We start from the raw sequence: 19,031 nt of genomic DNA, 5'->3' as shown, positions 1-19,031 counted from the left end.
TGAGACAGGTCTAAATGGGAGAACATGGCTGGTTCTGGATGGTTTCTGTTTTGTGGGAAACAGCACAGTGCAGAGGCGTTTGGTGCAGGCTGCAGTCTACAGGAGTAGTCTGGGCAGCGAGGGGAGAGCAAAGCCAGCAACCCTGTGTGACTGCAGCATAAATTCAGATGAACTAAAGAATGGCAGCACGCTGGGGACACAGCAGCGTCTGGATTGCAGTCAGTGCTTGGAAACTCGGTAGTAGTTTTCTCTTTTGTTTCTTTTTTGCTTTCATAGGGAAATTTGTCCAGAATAATTAAAAACCCAAAAACTTTAATCTCATAAGTGGCTTAGGTAAAAATGTAGGTTAGTGAAAGATTTGGTATAAGGAAAAAAAGCATTATTTCTCTGCACTCTAAATCTTGCAGTAAGGGTGATACAATGACAGTTGCTGCTTCATGAGCGTCAGAAAAGATTTGGGTTTCAGTATATACAGAATTTTTAAAATCTGGAGCTTGTATTTTAGATGAGTTCTTAGGTTCTTTTATATATTCATTTGAGATAGCCAAGAAGTTGGCATGTTACAATGACAAATCAACTTGATCATTGTTGGTTTTTTGATGTTCATGTGCACTGAGATATTCCCCCTACCATTGAGAAGCTGTAATTTTGTTAACGGTTTTTAAAGTCTGGCCACCCATGTCCCTGCCCTAATCTCGTCCTATTACACATCTCTTTGGAAATCCAGCTGCAGATGACTGAAAAGCTGTTCCTTACTGAGAAAATCACAGCTGGCCAAAGGAATAGGAAGCTCTTACTTGATCAAAAACTGAACACACTTGCAGAACTCATGCAACATTTCTGAATGGATGGAGTCTTTTGTCTGGGTACCTGGTGTTATTTATTAATTAAACCAGGTTTTTGCTTTCTTTCATGAAGGTGCAAGCTTCCGACATGTGGAGTCCCTTAGTATTTGTGGTGATGGTACTTCGGTGTTGTATACCATCAGTGCTCATTGTTGCTTTGGTCCTTCCCTTCCAGAGACTTAAGCATGCACATAGCTTTCTCTGCAGGTGAAGGAGTGCCATAGAGTTAGGACGGCATTTAGAAAGACCTGTGTTCAAGAACCAGCTCTGCTGACGACGTTCTGGTCCAAGCCTGGGCAGAAGCCTCTGGTGCTATTCAATTTTATATGATCTCTTTCATCACACCATTAGTAATAGATCTGTGCCTCAATTTTAAATTACAGTCTGAGTCCTTCCCCCACTATTTTTTGAGTGCTGGCCCTTCGGCTCCAACTGCTCTTGCCTTACTCAGTATAAGCCTTGTGTTGCCCTGGAATTGTGTGGGAAAATGTATAATTTTCATCCTGAAAATCAACTATTACTTAACTAGGTGAACAATGGAGTGTGATCAGTGAATGCTGCTGATGAGTGACCTACTCAAAAGAATTAAGAAAAAACTGCTGATAACCTTACAATGGTGATCACTTGTAATTCCACTCCTACTAGCCACAATCAGCATTCAGCAGATGGAAGGGAGGCTGCTGTCTTTGCAAGTCACTTGCTTACAGACCATATCCCAAATATGTTGTTTCAGGTGTTTCTTTTACAATTCGTTAAGTAGTTTGTGCAACATTAAAATTCATCAGTAAAGAAACTGAGTCAGCTAAGAAAGGCTTGATTTTGAGACAACCAAGCCCATATATTAATCAGAATAGCCCCCTTTACATCAGACACATTACCTTCTAGTCTGGTGGTTTATTGTTCTGAGTGATACCTACCTGTTTGCACTGGACTCAGAGCCCATTGTGCAAAGTACTAGAGGCATGGAAGACCTTCCAACACAGGCTGTACAAGCAGTCAGGCAAAGGCTAAACAATCCTAGGATGTTATAGAACAAGCAGATGTTATTCATGACTGAATAACATTTTCGGGTATCAAGCTCCAAGACTGTGTATTGGTTTCTGCAGCTGAGATTAATGAGAAAATTATTTGCTTAATGGAAGCATATCTTTGGCTGACTCCGGTTCTTTCTTTTTTTCCTCTCCCATGCCTAGAGTTTTTGGGCATTTCAGTCTCCGTTCTGAATGGCAGCTGGTCAAGGTGGACTACAAGTCTATCTTCAGCCGGAGGTGTAACAAAGATGACTACCAAACCTGGCATCTGCACAATCAGGTATTCCCACTGTGTAGGGGGGGGATGAGGAGGGCTCCTTTCCCCATACTCTATGTTGCCAGATAGGAGTGTATTTGTTCTTTTCAGCAGAGCATATGGATTTTTTGCATCCACCAAGTCACAGTTCTAACCTGTTGGTGTTTTACTTCCCCTGAAGCATATGCATGAATAAACATGGGGCCAGTCTTCTCTGGGCAAGTTAGAGAGATTGTTAACTTCTCTTTGTATGAAAATATTCCACTGCACCAGCTGGATCTTCTTGTCCTTGGTGCTCAGGGCAATGTAAAACCTCACCTTGTGATTGAATTGTAGGAGACATTGAACTCTTTGTAGCTCTGTCAGTAACTCATGAAAATAATTTTCATTCACTTTGCCTTTATTTTCCCTAGTCAAAAATGAAAATAAAAACATTTATTCATCCTGCAGGTCTTGCAGGTGTCTGTAAAACTCTGGGGAGCCTTTGAATAAAAGACACCAGAGAAGACCAAATTATTTCATTTTATCCAAGGATATATGCTTTGCTTTTCACACACTCTTGCTTATTTTCATGCTGGATATATTTAGATCCTGAAGCCACTCTAACTGAAAGAGCTCAATACTCTCTGAAGATTACTTATGGGTTACTGGCCACCAGTATGATGTCCTGCAGGGCAACGTAACTAGAGGCAGAACTATTGGCACTGTGATATTCCTGAATGAAATCCCTGAATTAGAAATGAGCATTGATTTGGCAAGGATGCATCAGATAACTGAAGTCATAGAATTGAATAAATGAAAATTATTTAAATGAAAGAAAAGGGAAGACATGTGTAACCAGGCAGCCATTTTGGGAATCACTGTTAATGGGAAAGATAAGTGTTTCAATTAAGTGTTGTCTTTTTTTCTTACTTCTATGCAAACAAGCTATTTCTGCATTAAAGAAAATTCTATTTATAGCAATTAATCTAAATTTCAAAGGTTTCTTTTAGATTAACTACGCCCAGTAATGCTTTTAGAAACCTTTGTGTTCAAAAAGCCCTGTATAACACACCATCAAAACTATGTGAGGTCTATAACAAAGCCAGGTCTATCAAGGAAAGGGGAGGGGAGCCAGGACTCCTGGCTTCCACACCTAGATTTTTCCCCTGCTCTGGGTTTATTCCTGTAGTAGATTTCATCTGACATATGGAAGAACATCCACATTGTCTTTTCAGGATAATTTGTAGGACTAGATACGTTGGTGGATGCCTTCTGACAGCCTGCAATAGCTTTGGCACCCAGGCATGTTGGGCACATTGTCATTAGCATCCCAACTCAGTGCTGACCACACTGCACTCATGGGTCCTCCCAAGGTGGCTTTTGAGTTTGCAAAGACACAAAAAGGAGCTAGACTCTTAGCTCCCAGCTCTCCAGTGGTAATTGCATGTGTTCATTGCCTTTTATGTCTTTCAACAAAATTTAGGGCCCTTCATTTAGGGCCCAGCTGTCACTACAACTCTTTTTCTTTTTGCTCTTGTTCCTTGCCTGCTGAAGGGGGAGCCTTGTGTCATGGGAGAGAGGAAGATATATAAAAAACGCAAGCCTGGAGCCCAGTGTTCCCTAGGTCGGGACTATTCCCAAACTGTGGTGTCTGAACCTTGTGTCTGCAGTCAAGGGGACTTCGAGTGGTGAGTATGTGACTCTGGGGACTTTTGCAGGGACTATTCTTGTAGCATTGGCAGTGACCGAGCTACTGCCCAGAAAGAAAACCTTGCAGAGAAACTGGGTCTCATGCAGCTTTCTGGCTGTGATCGTACCATATAGCATAGATGTGATTCCCATACCTGTTGTGTGAGGGAGATGTCCCCCTCATCTGTGGGAGAGATTTGTTAATCTCCATGAGAAATCCAAGCCTGGAATGCAAAAGCAAAAAATTGCAAGTACTGATTGACCTTTTTTTTCCATCATTCTAGAAGAGTGACAGACAGGACTCTTCTCTGGTCCACAGTATGTCCCTTTACAGGAGAAGGAGGAAATTTCTCTGTCCTCCCTTCCAAGGTCATTGAATACTTAGGGAGCAAGCTAGCAAAACATGTACATTTTTATCATTATTCCTTTGAATTCCTGGGAACGATTTGTTGCTTTTTAGCAATGTTTTACTGAAAAATTTCTGAAAGGACTTCTGTGACGTGACTGTACAGCCCACCCTTGTCAGATGTAGCTACTTGTTTTGCATAAATATTGGTGTTTCTAACTTAATGGGGCCATAATTTCCAAACTGCTTTAAGGTCACTTTGAAAGCAGCTTAAAAATGAAACAGGGAAAAAATGGACCACTGCTTGATATTGCTTGACAATCAGGGATATGAGATAGGAGAATGCATAACAGCCAGGATCTCTGCAGAAGGAATTCCTACAGGGAACCTGTGATAGGCAATATTTCAAAGATTTAAGACTGTCAATAGCTGTGATGTTTGAGCTTAAATGATCAGAATGTCATTTAAATGGAGTTCAAGATACCCTGAAAGCAGATCAGCTGAGAAAACATTTTCATTTTTATAGTAGGTTATCAGGATCAGTGTCTGATTTGGTATTGGTGCGATTCCTGAAAACGTCACTTACCTTCAGATCCTTCCTGAAGAGGTGTGACGCAGGAGATTTGCACACTTATTTGGACTTAGGCCAGCTGAGACTCACAGTTCTTTTTAGGACATGGACACACTGAAATGTGGTAAAAATGAATAACAAATACAGACCAAAGTGTTTTCTTGAATATCGGAGTAGTTTGGCTCTAAGAGATGATCAGGGATATAGAGCAGAGATTTTCATCTTATCTGGATGGATGTTTAATTTGTTCCTAATGCCAAAATTACATGAGACTCCTTAGCTTGTCTTAGGAGATCTTTCCCTTGTTCTCATCATAGGAATTTGCAGGATGAACAAACTATCTTGCCCTGCAGTATCTGCCCTTAACATTGGCATATGCCTCTGAGCTGAACCAAGCACCAATCTCCAGAGATGCTTATGAATTTGCTCTTTTTTGTTTGTGTGTGTGTGTGTGGCTTCGTGCCTCATCACCCTTCTATTTTCACAGTGAAGCTTGTCTTTTCTAAGTATAAGTGCAGAGCTGTGGTAGCTAAATTGACCTTAAGTGCTGTTCTGCCTTGAAAAGGGTCTGCAGCAGAATGCACCTTTTCAATCAATTGATGTGTTCCTTGCATATGCTCAGTATCTTTTTTGCTCAAGTTTCCTGCTAACATGAGAGAATATTGCTGTCAACCTTGTCAGTCCTACAGAAGAAATGCAGTTGGAGGACAGCAAGCTGGCTTTTGTTTCAGACTCTGCGCTACCAACAGAATTGTTAACTTGCTTCCAACTGCAAAATTATTATAGTTGGTGATGGAGAATCAGAAGAACCAACTTTATTTTAAGGGTGAGTTTTTATGCTGATCTGCAGGGTTGACTGGAAGAAGGTGTGGGTCAATCAGTTTGAAGAAAACACTAGCAATGCTGGAAAAGGGGCACCAAGCTTGATTATCTTAAAAGTGATTTTTGAAGAGGAAGGGTGGACTCATCTGCTCTGACTTGTGACTTCTAAATGATGAGACAGTTATTTAGTCTGTGGCAAGATACAGGTTATGCTAGAATATGAATCATCTGCCTTCTTTCGGATGTCAGTAAGAGAAGGGGAGGTGCTGAGAAGGGCCTTTCTTCTCCACTGAGTGGAAAAAGGCTCTAGGCAGGGAGCTTATGGGGATATGTCCCCACTGTAAGTATCTACAGTTGGAAGGACAGCTCCTACTCTTTCACTTGGTGTTTTTGAAAAAGAAAGATATTTACTCAGACTTTTCTGGCTGGGCTTACAATTGCCAGTTGTTCTTGGAAGCATTGATGGGCCTGTCCTTTGTGTGTGAACTGAGCAGGTCCTGTGGAGAGTCAGGGGAAGGAGGATGGTTAGCAGCTGGGGTTGTGTCAGTACACTGACCAGCAGATCCCAATAGACAGGACCTCTTCTTCCCCAGTAAGTAGTTTTGGAGGCTGGTTCTGGTCACAGAGCATCCCATGCTACCAGGTGTGATGACACCTGCCTTCGAGAGCTGTGCAGACAGGACAAAGGACTGTAGGAGTCCTGCTGCACAAGCTGTGAGGGCTGTGCTCCCTCCCATTTGGTCACAGTATCCTTGCCCCTGTCTGCCTCATGTTGCAGTGCTGTCTGGTTCCTGCTGTTAGTTATAAGGCTGATCTGAATTTCTGGGGCATAAACCATAATCCAAGTGCCTAGTTCAACATATCCTCGTGTGTCAAGATCAGGGGTGACTCCTGCCAACCCTTGCAGTCAATTCCAAAAGCAAACCCTGGCCTTTTTCTGACAGAGAGAATGGCAGAAGGAATTCAGAAATGTTATTAAAATTCTTGCTGATCTTTCTTTTCCTTCCTCCTGCTTCTTTATTTACTCTGTCAAGATAGCTTTCCTGAGAAAGACAGCACAGCAGCTGGACTTGATTATTTCCTTAACTTATGCAAACCCTGGGGCTTATGAGTAGGAAGGTGGGCAGCGTGCAAGTTTTTAATATACATTTACCAGAAGTTAATGAACAAGCACAGAACCTTGAGGGCATACAGCAATGTTGTCTTTAATTTTATTAAATATTTATGCAGCTCTTTTCTTCTTTGGGGCAAAGTACAGCTCCTCCTGAATATTTTTAATTACCAAGTCACTGCCAGGCATTTTTGACTGTGCAGGTTGGACCCACTGAGAATGATTAAATTGAACGTTGAGAGAAAGAGCATTAGGGAACCTCCAAACCTTTTAAAGCAGCTTGCAGAATTTTTGTCCTCCAAAAAAGAAGCAGTAGCAGCCTGGGTCACTGGGGACATAGCACAATTTTGTCTCACCAAAGCTCTTCCTAGAGACTTTCTGTTGGCAATTCAGACTCTGAATAGGGGAAGGATAAAACTCGATGTCCTAAAGCGCATAGCGAGCTTTCAAGTCAGTGGCATCTGTAGCGTCTGTGTTTCCACAGAGGTTTAGTTTGTTGGCATTTGTTAACCTGCTTCCAGCAAAAATCCAGAATCCCTTTTTATTTGCCTCTTGAAGCCAGCCTGGCAATAAAGGCTATGCATAGAAACCCGATTCTGAGCCTGTTTAAATTTACAGCAAGATTCAGATTAATCCTATTGTTTCATCATTGCATTGGCATGCAAAAGCAGCTATAAAAAGAAGTCTTGGATGTGGTTGTGTGCAATTCCACTCTTTGGTGGTCCAAGGAAGCATCAATACCCTGGATTACCTCCCACATGTGACACAGTATTGTGTAATGCTTAGGCTACCAAGTTGGCTGTGTTGTTTTAGTTTAGTGTTGGAAAAACATCAGCTATGGTTTTCAGGCCAGTCATAGCTCAAAGAGCAGGGAAACCATTAACATACATAAATATACATACCTTGGCTAGTTGTTTAGGAAGTGCTCCTAGTGTTTTATATACTTAAGTGCTTTATTGGGAAAAAGTGGCATTAGATCTTGGAATTAGTCCGATTTGTTCTGAAAGCAAAGACTCCAAAAAACAAGCAGATCAAAAGATCCTAACAAGTGAAATTATTAGAGATTAATAGGAAAAGAAATTAAGAATACAATGTTCTTTCTGAATGTCTGTCCATGTTTTGATACCAAATAAAACACAAGTCCTCCAGTGCTCTGCAAGGTTGGTATATCTGGTGTTGTCAGGTATCACATACCTTCTGTGAACTGTGTTCCTGCCTTTCGAACTAATCAAATCTGGATGAGCCCAATCCATGATGTCATGACATCCAGCAGAGAACCACCAACACCCACTTGCTTTGGGGAGCAAAAACGTCATCTAAAACTCCAAGCTAAATCTAGTGAGTGGGTATCGTGATGCACTTATGACTTGTCTCCATAGTGACTATGGGTATGAGAGGCACAGCAACAACCAGTGTGTCCCAGCCTTCTGGTTCAGCCCGTCCTCCCTGTCCAAGGATTGCAGCATTGGTCAGAGCTACTTGAACAGCACTGGGTAAGTGAACCTTGCAATCTCTCTGGTTTTGGTGACCTTGCAATAGACAAGACAACCTGGATGGTTCTTTTTTCTCTGCATCCCACCTGGCTCTTTTCCAGTCTTATTCGTGAGGTAATGTTTGCAGCAGCATCTGTATGGAACATTGCCTCATTCCTCAGAGGCAGGGAGAAGCACATTAACATAAGTGACATGTAGATATTGTATTGCTATCAAGTGATGTATGATCCCTGGAGCCTAGGCTTGGAGCTCCCATTTGCTGCAAAATTAAAATGCGAATCAAGAAGGTCTATCTGAGAGACAGCTGAACATTTAAAAGGACAGGTTCAAGGTATTTCACATCATTTTTCACTGAACCTCTTCCTATCTTAGAGCTCCTATTTATAACGGCTTCTGGGAAGGTTCCAATGAGCAACTTTTAGCCTCTCTTTTTTCCTCTGCCATTTTCACTTCATATATACAGTGCCTTGAGATTTCAGACATGCTCCATGTGCTGGTTTCTCTTGGTTTTACCCCGAACAGATGGCAAGGGTTGGTTTATTATGGTAGTATCGCTTTGCAAATGCTATTCTTATCATGAGGGGCATACTCTGAAATTCTGGTTGCACTGGCTGGTGCAAAATTGTGATGTTCCTTCTCAGGCAGTGCAGGCCCTGGAGATTTTGCATGGCTGCTTCTGAGTCATGGGTCCTGCATGCTCGACTGTTATGACAGGGTTGTTCATGGCTGGTTGGTGCAGGTGGCCAAACTAAGTGAGGGCCCTGGGAGTCTGGAGTCCCTTAACTTCAGAGACCCCCTTTCAGCTGAAAGGTTGCTATAAACATGGGATATAATTACAGGAGCCCTGGCCAGTGTGGCTGCTTGTAGCTCTCTTGACAGAGAGCAATAAGAAAATAGTTGGGGTCTGTATCTTATTAACCAATGCTGTATTTTTACTGTGAAATTACTAGAAAGAGTTAATTCCCCCTCAACAATACCAGGAATAGCCGAGTGTCTTGCTAGTTAGCTAACGTCTTCCAAGAGGAGCCAAGAGAAAAACCCATTCCTTGAACAATTTTAAAATTGGACTGGACAAAGCTCTTGGCAGATTCTTCTAAATGCCTTCTAGCAGAGTACAGACAGACAAAATGTAATAAAAAGCATAATTAAAAAGCTGGGATGCAGTGTGCAATCCTGCAGGCATGGGGAGTTGGGGGAGTTCCCTGACTTTTAGCAGTGCAGAATGATTCACCTCCACAATGTGTGTCTGTTCTCAGTGATGCTGCTGAGAATCTCTGGAGAAGGTTGAATTGTGATTTGTTTGGCTTTGTCCAATTTAATAAAGCATTAGATTTCTTTGATTCTTCCTTTCAGTGAGGGAATCATGCAGGCAGTTAGCCTTTGAAAAAACACATGCATTAATGTGGAGAAACAAAACAAAAACAAAACAAAGAAACTTTTCCGCCCACTGCCTGAGCCCAACCTCCTTTTGCTACTGTTCCCCAGGTACCGGAGGATTGTGTCTAACAACTGCACAGATGGCTTGCAAGAGAAGTACATGGCCAAGATGGAGAAATGCCCTGGAAAAGCACCTCGGGGACTGCACATCCTCACTACTGATGGAAAGCTGGTCACAGAGCAGGGACACAATGCCACCTTCATCATCCTTATGGAAGAGGTTTGTTATAGGGCTTAGCAAACTTTTCACTGTGTGGCAGGACTGGCACTCTCTTCCTTCATCTGTCAGGCTGCTGAGAGGAAAAGAGCATCAGGCTGGGTCATGAAATGATGAATACTCCTGAGGTTTAGGAGAATTCATGAAAGAAGGCTATATGTGAAACATACAAACCAATCACATTGTGTCAAGCCAAAGGAGTATTTAGCTGGTTATCTTGTCTACCAGTCATGACGAAGCTGATGCTGAAGAAAGATAGATCTGGTCAAAAATGTATTTCCCCCCTAGCTTCTTGCTACCTCCAGTGAACTGCAGTTTATGGAGTTTGTGAGGCCTAAATGGTGTCTCTATGCCAAATAATTCTGTTTCTGGGATGGAAAGCTTTAGCTGAAACTTTGCTGGGAAAGGTTAAGAAGAGTGGGGAACATTTTCAGACTCACAGGGAGCAGCAAGGGTCATTATTGTTTTGCAGTAGGAACTGAGCCTCCTCAAACCACTTCTAAGCTCCCCAGACTATATCTGTTTTATTTATAATGTGATGTGATTCCCTCTGTAGCCAACAGTAGCCTAAGTGATACCAGGCCATGCTGGTGCCTGAATCATCAAAACAGAGGCACTTCTGGTGATCTGAGTCAGGTACTCCTCTGTTTGACAAACATGTATGGTGCAGGCTATTTCACTAAGGCTTGTGGCTTAGTGGAGGGTTGGATAGCTAAGGAAGGCACTTAGTATGTATTTAGGCTGACAGGAGAGTTTTTCAAATGAGTTTACGCCTCTTCTGGTCTGTGATTATTTGGTGTTTAAGGATATATGCAACTGCACTACAAAAAGTCCTTCTCTATTTGCAGCTTCTGCATTCCCCTGATGGCTTTTGACTGCCCATGGAAGGTGTCATTGGAGGTCTAACAGTGATTTTCCCACAATGACTTGTGTTATATCTGGTTTCTGGTTAAACAGAAGGGTCAACGCATAACCTGAGTTCTAACACCTTTGATATCTCAGGAAGGGCAGCCAGGGAGTGAGGTGGTGTTGGAGAACCACAAGTACTTTTTTTTCATCTCCTCTGACTTGTGTACGTCGTTTTGGGACAGTACCTGGAGACAGCTGGGAGGCATCCATGTCATGGTCACAAGCATAAGAATGACACCAGGACAGACTAGATGTCCGTCTCCTAAGTATCCTGCCTCTGACAACAAGCAACATTAGATCTCTAGGGAAATCATATTAGAAACAGTGCAAGCTTACTTTCACCTCCCAGTCCCTGGAGTAGCCTCCATTGGCAGCTAAGGCCTTCCAGAATACAAGAGGCTGTTGTAAGTTTGATCATACTGCCATGGAGAGGTTTTTTCTCATGATACCTTATTAGTTTTTGGGTTTTTTTAAACCCACACACTTCTATTAATTTAAATTCTTATACAGTAACTAAATGTTTCATTGGGACCACACTAATCTGACAGGGCCTTTTTACATACTTCCTCAGAGGTTCATGTGTGCTCTGCTTTTATACAAAGGGGATTTCTTGTCTACCTGACTGATTCTTTTATATTCTGCAGACTTGACATGGTAAGACGATTTGTGTAGACACTGTGAGTGGGAGTTCAGAAAAGAACAGACATAATCTAAAAATTAGGAATCTAGTAGTAATTTATTAAGGAACTCAAGCGGAACCGCTGCATACAAAGAATGATAAACAGATGGGGAATAAGGCAGCAGTCAAGGTAGCTGAAGAGTGGAGTCTTTACAAGGCTTTAGAGATTGAAGAGGCAAATGAATAAATATGTGAGGACTTTCACTTTATGTCCTTTGTTGAAAAATAAGGATAGTTGGAAAAACATTTCATGGAAACAATATTTTTTTTAAGGGAAGAGGATTTTCAAGAACAAGTCTTTGTGGGTGAACAGCTTATTCCACAGAGAGTTGTGCGTTGAGTTTGTTTCTTAAAAGAATAGACACTTAAGAGGGGAAAAAAAAAGAACGCTGAGATTTTGGGCAAAAGCATTCCAGTCTTTCAGTGTGAACCTGAGACAAATTAATTGTCATCAAAGTATTCCTTGTTAGTTGGAGGAAACAGTTTCTGTAGAAATCTTAATTACTCATACCTTACTGTCATACAGATTCATTCCTGCCTCCCTCCACCTTCTCTGGTCAGTCTATTTTCTGGTGGCTTGTTTTGCACCTATGTCTGTACTCATTTTCTGAGCCAAACAGGAATCTGACAAGCCCTCCTGTGGATACATCTGTGTGGTCTCCATTCAGCCTTCCTACTGTTTCAGACTAACCCTGACTTTGTGATTAGCTATCAAGTCCTTTCTACCTTCTAATACACACCCTCAATATATTGATGTGACTGACCTTTATGCTGTTCAATAGTAAATAAAGACTTCATCGCAGTTAATTGAAAACTAAATTTCTCAGAATTTATAGATTTAGCTTTAGTAATGTTGTTCACAGTGGTAATTCATAATATGTGTGTGACGGTGACAATGGTCAAAGAAACGCAGAATTACTGATAATTTTGCTGTGTTTTTAGAAATATGGGCTGGACTGTGGTTTGGACTGTGTATATATGTAAGGGAACATGAGGAGATAAGAACCTTTTTTTACTGTTTTTTAATCCAAGTTCGAGTTTGAACACAAAGAATAGACTGCCAAATTGCTGTTGTACGGAGTTGTGATCTTGACCAGATCTATGAATCTGTTTTTGCACCTAATCTTTTCTGTGCATCCCCAGCTCCCCTCTGAAGGGTACATAAAGTCCCCTCAGGCCTAAATGGTTTTTTATGTGGCAGCTCCAGTTACTGAACTGTTCCCTCGTCTTCTGTTTATGCCCTCTCACAGCTTCCCTCTTTCAGTAATTAGAAGGTGATGGCAAGGCTTTGTAACAAGGTTGTAATTGCAAAGTGAGCTGAGAAGGCAAGCAGTGACAAAAGAACAAGCCTGACCAAGTGTTGAAGCCCTGCACATCTGTTAGAAGATTGCTAAACTGTGTTTATAGAAAGAGATAGCCTGTTATATTTCTATGCAAACAATTTGAGAGCTTCATTAGAAGTACCAAAATACATCATGTATATACAACCTACTCCCCCCAGCCCCAAGTGTATGTTGGATGAAATATAGCCCTCCTCAGCGGGAGTTTGGCTCTTAACATCAGAAGGCCAAAATTTCAATCACTGTTCTGTCTTTACATTTTTTGTCACTGCTAGTGTGGCTTGCAGGCAGGAAAACTTCCCAGGCTAGTCTTGATGGGCAGACGACTTTGAAGGGCTGCTCCATGGCAATACTCCTCTCCACCCATTCCACTACCCTTTTGCCTGCTCACCGATTTCAGTATGCAGAGCTCCAATCTTTGTGACAACCCCTAGTTCATTCCCTTGTGGTACTTTACAGGGCTTAAAGCAATAAAATGTGCCTTTGAATATACATGGAGAGCAATATTTTTTTTCCATTTGAAATGCCTCTGCTTCATTTCTATTTTAATTTTTATTCATAAACTCCAGAATTTCTGACATCATATGTAGGGCTAGCACAAATGTTTTAGTATTTTATATACTGGATACAGAGGTATGGAAAGGAGAATGAAAACACGATTAGTGTAATGGGCAGGCTTTGCATTGAAGACCCAACTCTCATAATTGGGTGGAAAGATCATCTGTTACTGTTTAGTCACAAAAAATATGAAGAATCTGTTCCTGCTTCTCCACTTCAAACCTTCTCATTTCAGATAGAATTATATTGGAGAAGCACGGAGGAAATAGAAAAGAGAATTGTAAGGCATGAGAGAGGAGCTGCCATGATGGGTGCAAGAGATTTCAGTCTGAGGTCACCAGAGATTAATCCAGCCCATGTAAAATTTTTATCTTCTGTTCAGTGTCTTCCATATGAGATGAACTTGTGGTCTTAGTACTTTCTCTTGAGAAGTGGTTTTGAAAGGTCTAACAAGCTGTAGGAGCGTTTCTATCAAATAACTGAATATCCCAAGAGTGTAATTTTGCCCCTGCTAGAGAATCTTTTAGAGTGACTTAAAAAACTCTTTGTCAGAAGGATGTTATTGGCTACTCAATATTATAGATAGGTTTTAGTGTCACTACCACTCTAGTCCTCTATATTTTCTTTTTTGTTTATGCTGTGTTTTTAATGTCCCAGTAGGACTAGGGTGAAAATGGTGCCCTGATCAAGTCAATAGACAGAACTCCCCTGGCTCCTGTGGAATGAGAATGATGGAGCAAGGAAGGAAGGAAATCTAACTTCTATAACAAAATATCCATATTTCAAAAACTACATGTTATAACCCTGATTATACGGGTGTGTACCTGAAGACTCCAAGTACACATTCAAGGCAAATTCACATCTGAAAAATACCCTTCGTACACACTGATTTTTTAATGCAGGCATAGCTTATGAGGAAGGTAAAGTCTGTGGGGCATGCTGCGGTCCTGACTATCTACACAGGGGACCTGCTTCAGTGTAGTGTGGCTTCTTGTTTGTGCTCCCAGGTTTCCATCCAAAGGACAAGATCAGGTGCACTTTTGGGGCTGGGACCAGTAGCAGAACATAGCATCCTGCCTGTGTCAGTACTGTCATTGCCGCTTACACAGGCTGGTGGCAACTGCCAGTAAGACAGCAACTCCTGTGGGTTTGGAGTCAGTGGGAGGCAAGAACTGGGACCTCATGCCTTTCATGGGTGTTCCTGTCTCTCCAGGAGTCTTTGTTGTGCACTGTTGGTCTCAGTTGCTGATCACTTGGTTTCGAACAGCCCATGAGCTATTTAATCCTGATTTAAGGACCTCTTTTTCCATGATCCAGCCAATATTCTGCCTTTATCCTGATTGTCCCAGGATGATAAGAAGTCATGACCAAAAACGGATCTGTGCTACATATAAAAGTATTCAAACCATATGAAAAATCACTTCTGGATGTGAGGTCCACAGTCAGAATTTAGGCTGCAAGCCATGTGTTTTGCCACACACGGGTAAACTTGAAAACTACTGCTCAGACGAAAGCTGGTGCTGTCAACTTTAAAACTTTGAGAGACTGTCACATATGTGGTTGTCCCAAGCAATCTTTTCCCTTTGTATGATTTGCACAGTTTTTCTAGGAATTCATAGTTTGTTTTGTGGAATACCTGGCCCAGAGGCTTTGGTGAAATCTGTGAGTTCAGTGGTCTTTTCCAATGAGCCCAGTGGATGTAGGACCCTGCAGGATTTGAGCTGGCTGTGAAGGGATTGTTAAGTACATCAGACCTAGCTGTGAGTTACATGGTTGCTTCCCTCCCTTGGATCAGTATATACTGGAACTGCACATTAGCTTTGATCCTGACCCTGTGCACTTACAGATATAATGTGATTTATGAGATGGCAATGAAATATTTCTGAATTTCATATTAAAAAAGTGTTACATTTAGGAGCAGGGATTTTTTGGGTTTGGCTTTTGTTTTTACTTTGGAATCTCACTCTTATTCTCAACATATCTGGGGATTGGTTTTGGTTTTGGGCTAGGAGCATCTCCAAAAAGTAATGGTATCTTCTTCACCCATAGTGAATATGGTAGAGACCTCTCATGAAAGGAAATGTCTTGGGCAAATACATCTTATATAGAGAGAGAAAGCTACGGAGATTTAATCTGAGATGTAGTTTTATATCAATTTAGTGAAATCACTGCAGTGAGCTTTAGCTCTGTTTAAATTAGCCTTGTTTTGTGTTACTTTTAGTCAGCTGGGGACAAGTATAACATAAGGCTCAAAGAAATAGAAATAACAGACCCTTCTACAGTTCAACTGCAGTGGTTTAAAGCATGATTTAAGTTAAAACAGCGCAGCTGCTGCCTCCAGACGATACCTGCAATGCTGGAATCTCTTGTCTGTTGTTCCCTTCATCATTTAATAGCTTTCATTGACGGTAATCCTAGAAGGGATTTTCTTGTCATCTACTTCGTTCTCCTGTGTATCCAGGCCCTATCTCTCTGTTGACTGGCATTAGGCAAAAGCTGTCAGTCCTTGATGTGGGACTCAACCTGTATAAATTCAGCCATCCTGTAGTTACATGTCTAACTGAAACTAGTCATCTAGACTTTCTATCATCATGGTACAGGGATGGATATTTGCAGAAGATGATTCATGTCACCTGTCTCAGTTATCTTAAGATATGTTGGTCTCTTGCTGTCTGTCTCTTCCATTGATTATACAGAAAGCCTGGAAAACTAGCTTAGACTAGAACCTAGCCATCTCAGTGACTAGGTTCTCTTGCTTTGTAACATCTTGGAGAGCCACTTCAGCCATTGTCCTGTCTCCAGAGTGTCCCTGAATGCTTCCAAGTGCATGTGGGAATTGCTTTCCAATTAGCATCTAGCCTACCATCAGTCCAGTGCCTCCCATCTCACTGCCTCTGATGGAAGTACTTGTTGGACAACACCCATTCAACCAAAGGCTGTGCAAAGCCTTGGCCACTTCAGGGACACATAATCCCCAACCATGCATTGCATTAGATGATTCAAATATGGTCCCTTTGATATATGCACGTTTCGTGCTCTGCCGTCCCAAAAATCTCTAAACCCAAGGTGAGGGAATATCATCTCTTTACAGGTATAAACATTTGGCTATTCTAAGCATTGCTTGTATAAAATTATCTGGTGTTGATTTGAGTGTAGCCCCTTTGGGGACAGACAGAACAAAGCTAGGCTTTTTTGGTAACATTATGAGTTTGTGTCCATACTAATGAAATGTAACTGAGAGGTGGGATGGAGGGTAATATAAATTACTCTTATCAGCCCCGTTTCCTAATCCAGCCTTCTCTTGCAGGGTGATCTCCAGAGGACAAACATTCAGCTTGATTTTGGAGATGGCATTGCAGTATCCTATGCTAATTTCAGCCCTGTTGAGGATGGCATCCGGCATGTGTACAAGAGTGCTGGAATCTTTCAGGTGACAGCATATGCAGAGAACAGCCTGGGCTCTGACACTGCTGTCCTCTTCCTTCATGTGGTCTGTAAGTACTTCCAGCTTCTGGATTCTTTGGGTGAAAAACCTAACCTCACTGAAAATCCCTGCAACTTCAGTGGGGCGTAAGAACACATGCAAACCCACCTACATATGCAGCTCATGCTCTTACAAAGGCTTGGACTTTTAGATACTCTTCTGTCTGAAGTAAGCTTCAATGAATGAAGAAGAAGGGGAGCTTCTTTTAAAACAAGTATATTTGCAGTTCTCACAGGTACAGAGGAAAGTTTGGAAATGTTTCTTGGGCTTTCTGAATGGGTCAGATACCAAACAGCATATGAAACAAAGTCCAAATGCTTGTTTTCAATATGCTTCTAAATCGAAGAGGTTTAGATTTTGAGTCAGTTATTCAGGATTTGGGCGTTTACAGTGCTTATTAAATAAAACAAAAACATTAAGCTGAGCATACTTCCTGGGATATGAATGTACTGAGGACTAATGTGCTACTTTTCATATTTTGTGTGTTTGACATGCATCCCTGACTTTTCCCTCCTATTTGGTAGATCAATGCAATTTCTCTCCACTTGGCAAATGAGCAAACACAAATATAGAGCCCCCAGCTGGCTTTCTCAAAGCCGCAGGAAAGAGCAGAGGGTGTGGAACACAGGATGAGACCAGGAAGATCCCAGTTCTTTGTCCTGCTCTCAGGCTACTAGTTCTCCTGGACAGAGCGCTCCATCTGTGTTCAGATGTACCTCATTATTTTTACCCCAATGATGTCACAGCTATGTCTCTCTTCCCTCTTAGCCTGTCAGAATGTCTTCTAGCCTGACTGTCTTTTACTTGAGCTTTCTGCTGGTAGGAAGCAAGTAAGAAATTTCCAAACCTCAAGAACTTTTTTCTTTTTAATTTCAAGCTCCCTGTGTGAAGGAATAAATGTTCCTTGAAGCTTTTATTATACTCATAATTCCCTCAAAGTCAATCATGGCTGCATTTAACAACCTGTTATTAGAGCATTAACTGTTTTTTCCTTCACCTTGGGCCATTAGCTGACAAAAGTGATGGTTACCTGCTAATAACAACCAGCTTCATATGGATTATCTGATTTTTCTCATAGGAGCTTCTTTTTCATGGTGAGGATTTTAGAGCAGAATGCAACGAGAGGCATTTGCTTGGCCTGGTTGTGCTACTCTACCCTCTTCTTCCTCAGCCTCTCAGATCTCACCTTTGACTTTTATAGCATTCTTAGGTGTCCAGCTTATTATCATTTTCTTCAGGGAAATATTTTGCAAACATTTACGTTCATGTTAACATTGAAATAAGATGATACCTCAGGACTAGACTTTTAATATATTTGGATAGACTAGTCAATATAAGTTTGACCTTGAAGCTCAAATGTATAGATGAGAATGGCTGCTATATAAATCACCCTTATTACCATCTGTCTGGTGCTGGAATTCTGTGCTGAAAAAAAGGAGAAACAAGGTTCTTGTCCTCAAGCACCAGTAGTTTTCAACACTGCAGTTTTATCAGTGGTCAGTCACCTTTCTGGAATCTGCTGTGAAGCTGCTCATCCCTTCATTTTAAAGGAAGTGAACATATTAGTATTTTTCCTCTTGACATGCACTGTCAAAAAATATTTGAGGGAATCTGCTATTCTTGGGAACCTTGAGTACTTGCCATGGGCAGATTTCAGGGGTGACTTGCTGATAGAGACCCCTTTAGAAAGGGGGAACAAAAAAGAACAAGTTCTTAGGAACCAAAAGCAAGAATAGTGACACATTGTGCTTGGAGCTTTATGTTCTGGTGGCAAAAGAACAGGTCTTGTTTTCCAAAATCCTTGTAATCCAAGTACGTGGAAAAGTGATTAATGTCCCCATTTCATGCTTGAAAGCTGAGTGGTAACACAAGAAAATGTCCCAGTTAAAATTAAGAAATTTCCTGCTTCCCAGAATTAATGTCTTATGCAAAAAAACTCCTCACTTCAAATTTTTCCTTCTCACAGTGATAGTCTATCAGTTTTCTGTTTTAAAAGGTACCGTCCAGAAAGACTCAGCAACATTGTCTGATATGCAGCAGTTACCAGCTGAAATTCAGTACCAGTAAAAACAAAAAATTAAAGAAGAAGGAAAACAATGGAGATAGTAAAAGCTTTAAACAAACTGAAAAACAAAACCACTTGTTTTTTGTGGAGAGGAACTGGCTTCTTAATTCTGAACTTCATGTGCTGGACTCATTCTGGACATTTGTGTTTATTAGACACAAATTTGCATTGATACTTTGTGATTTTTTAAGGTTTC

The 19,031-nt window shown here is 41.3% G+C and overlaps 1 protein-coding gene across 1 annotated transcript in view; it reads left to right on the top strand.

The window, feature by feature from the left end:
- Window positions 1-2,038: 2,038 nt before the first annotated feature.
- Window positions 2,039-19,031, top strand: part of LOC104626558 (VPS10 domain-containing receptor SorCS3-like) — a gene marked incomplete at its 5' end in the record, with an annotated part of 36,554 nt that continues 19,561 nt past the window's right edge. Inside the window, 5 exons of the mRNA XM_010294501.1 lie at window positions 2,039-2,156; window positions 3,669-3,802; window positions 8,033-8,146; window positions 9,632-9,803; window positions 16,594-16,780. Coding sequence (XP_010292803.1) covers window positions 2,039-2,156; window positions 3,669-3,802; window positions 8,033-8,146; window positions 9,632-9,803; window positions 16,594-16,780 — 725 coding nt within the window. The remainder of the gene's footprint in view (window positions 2,157-3,668; window positions 3,803-8,032; window positions 8,147-9,631; window positions 9,804-16,593; window positions 16,781-19,031) is intronic.

The sequence above is a fragment of the Phaethon lepturus genome, unplaced genomic scaffold, assembly GCF_000687285.1.
Source record: "Phaethon lepturus isolate BGI_N335 unplaced genomic scaffold, ASM68728v1 scaffold21519, whole genome shotgun sequence".
NCBI lineage: Eukaryota > Metazoa > Chordata > Aves > Phaethontiformes > Phaethontidae > Phaethon > Phaethon lepturus.
The sequence above is the reverse complement of the archived record's forward strand: the minus strand, read 5'-3'. Positions and strand labels throughout refer to the sequence as shown.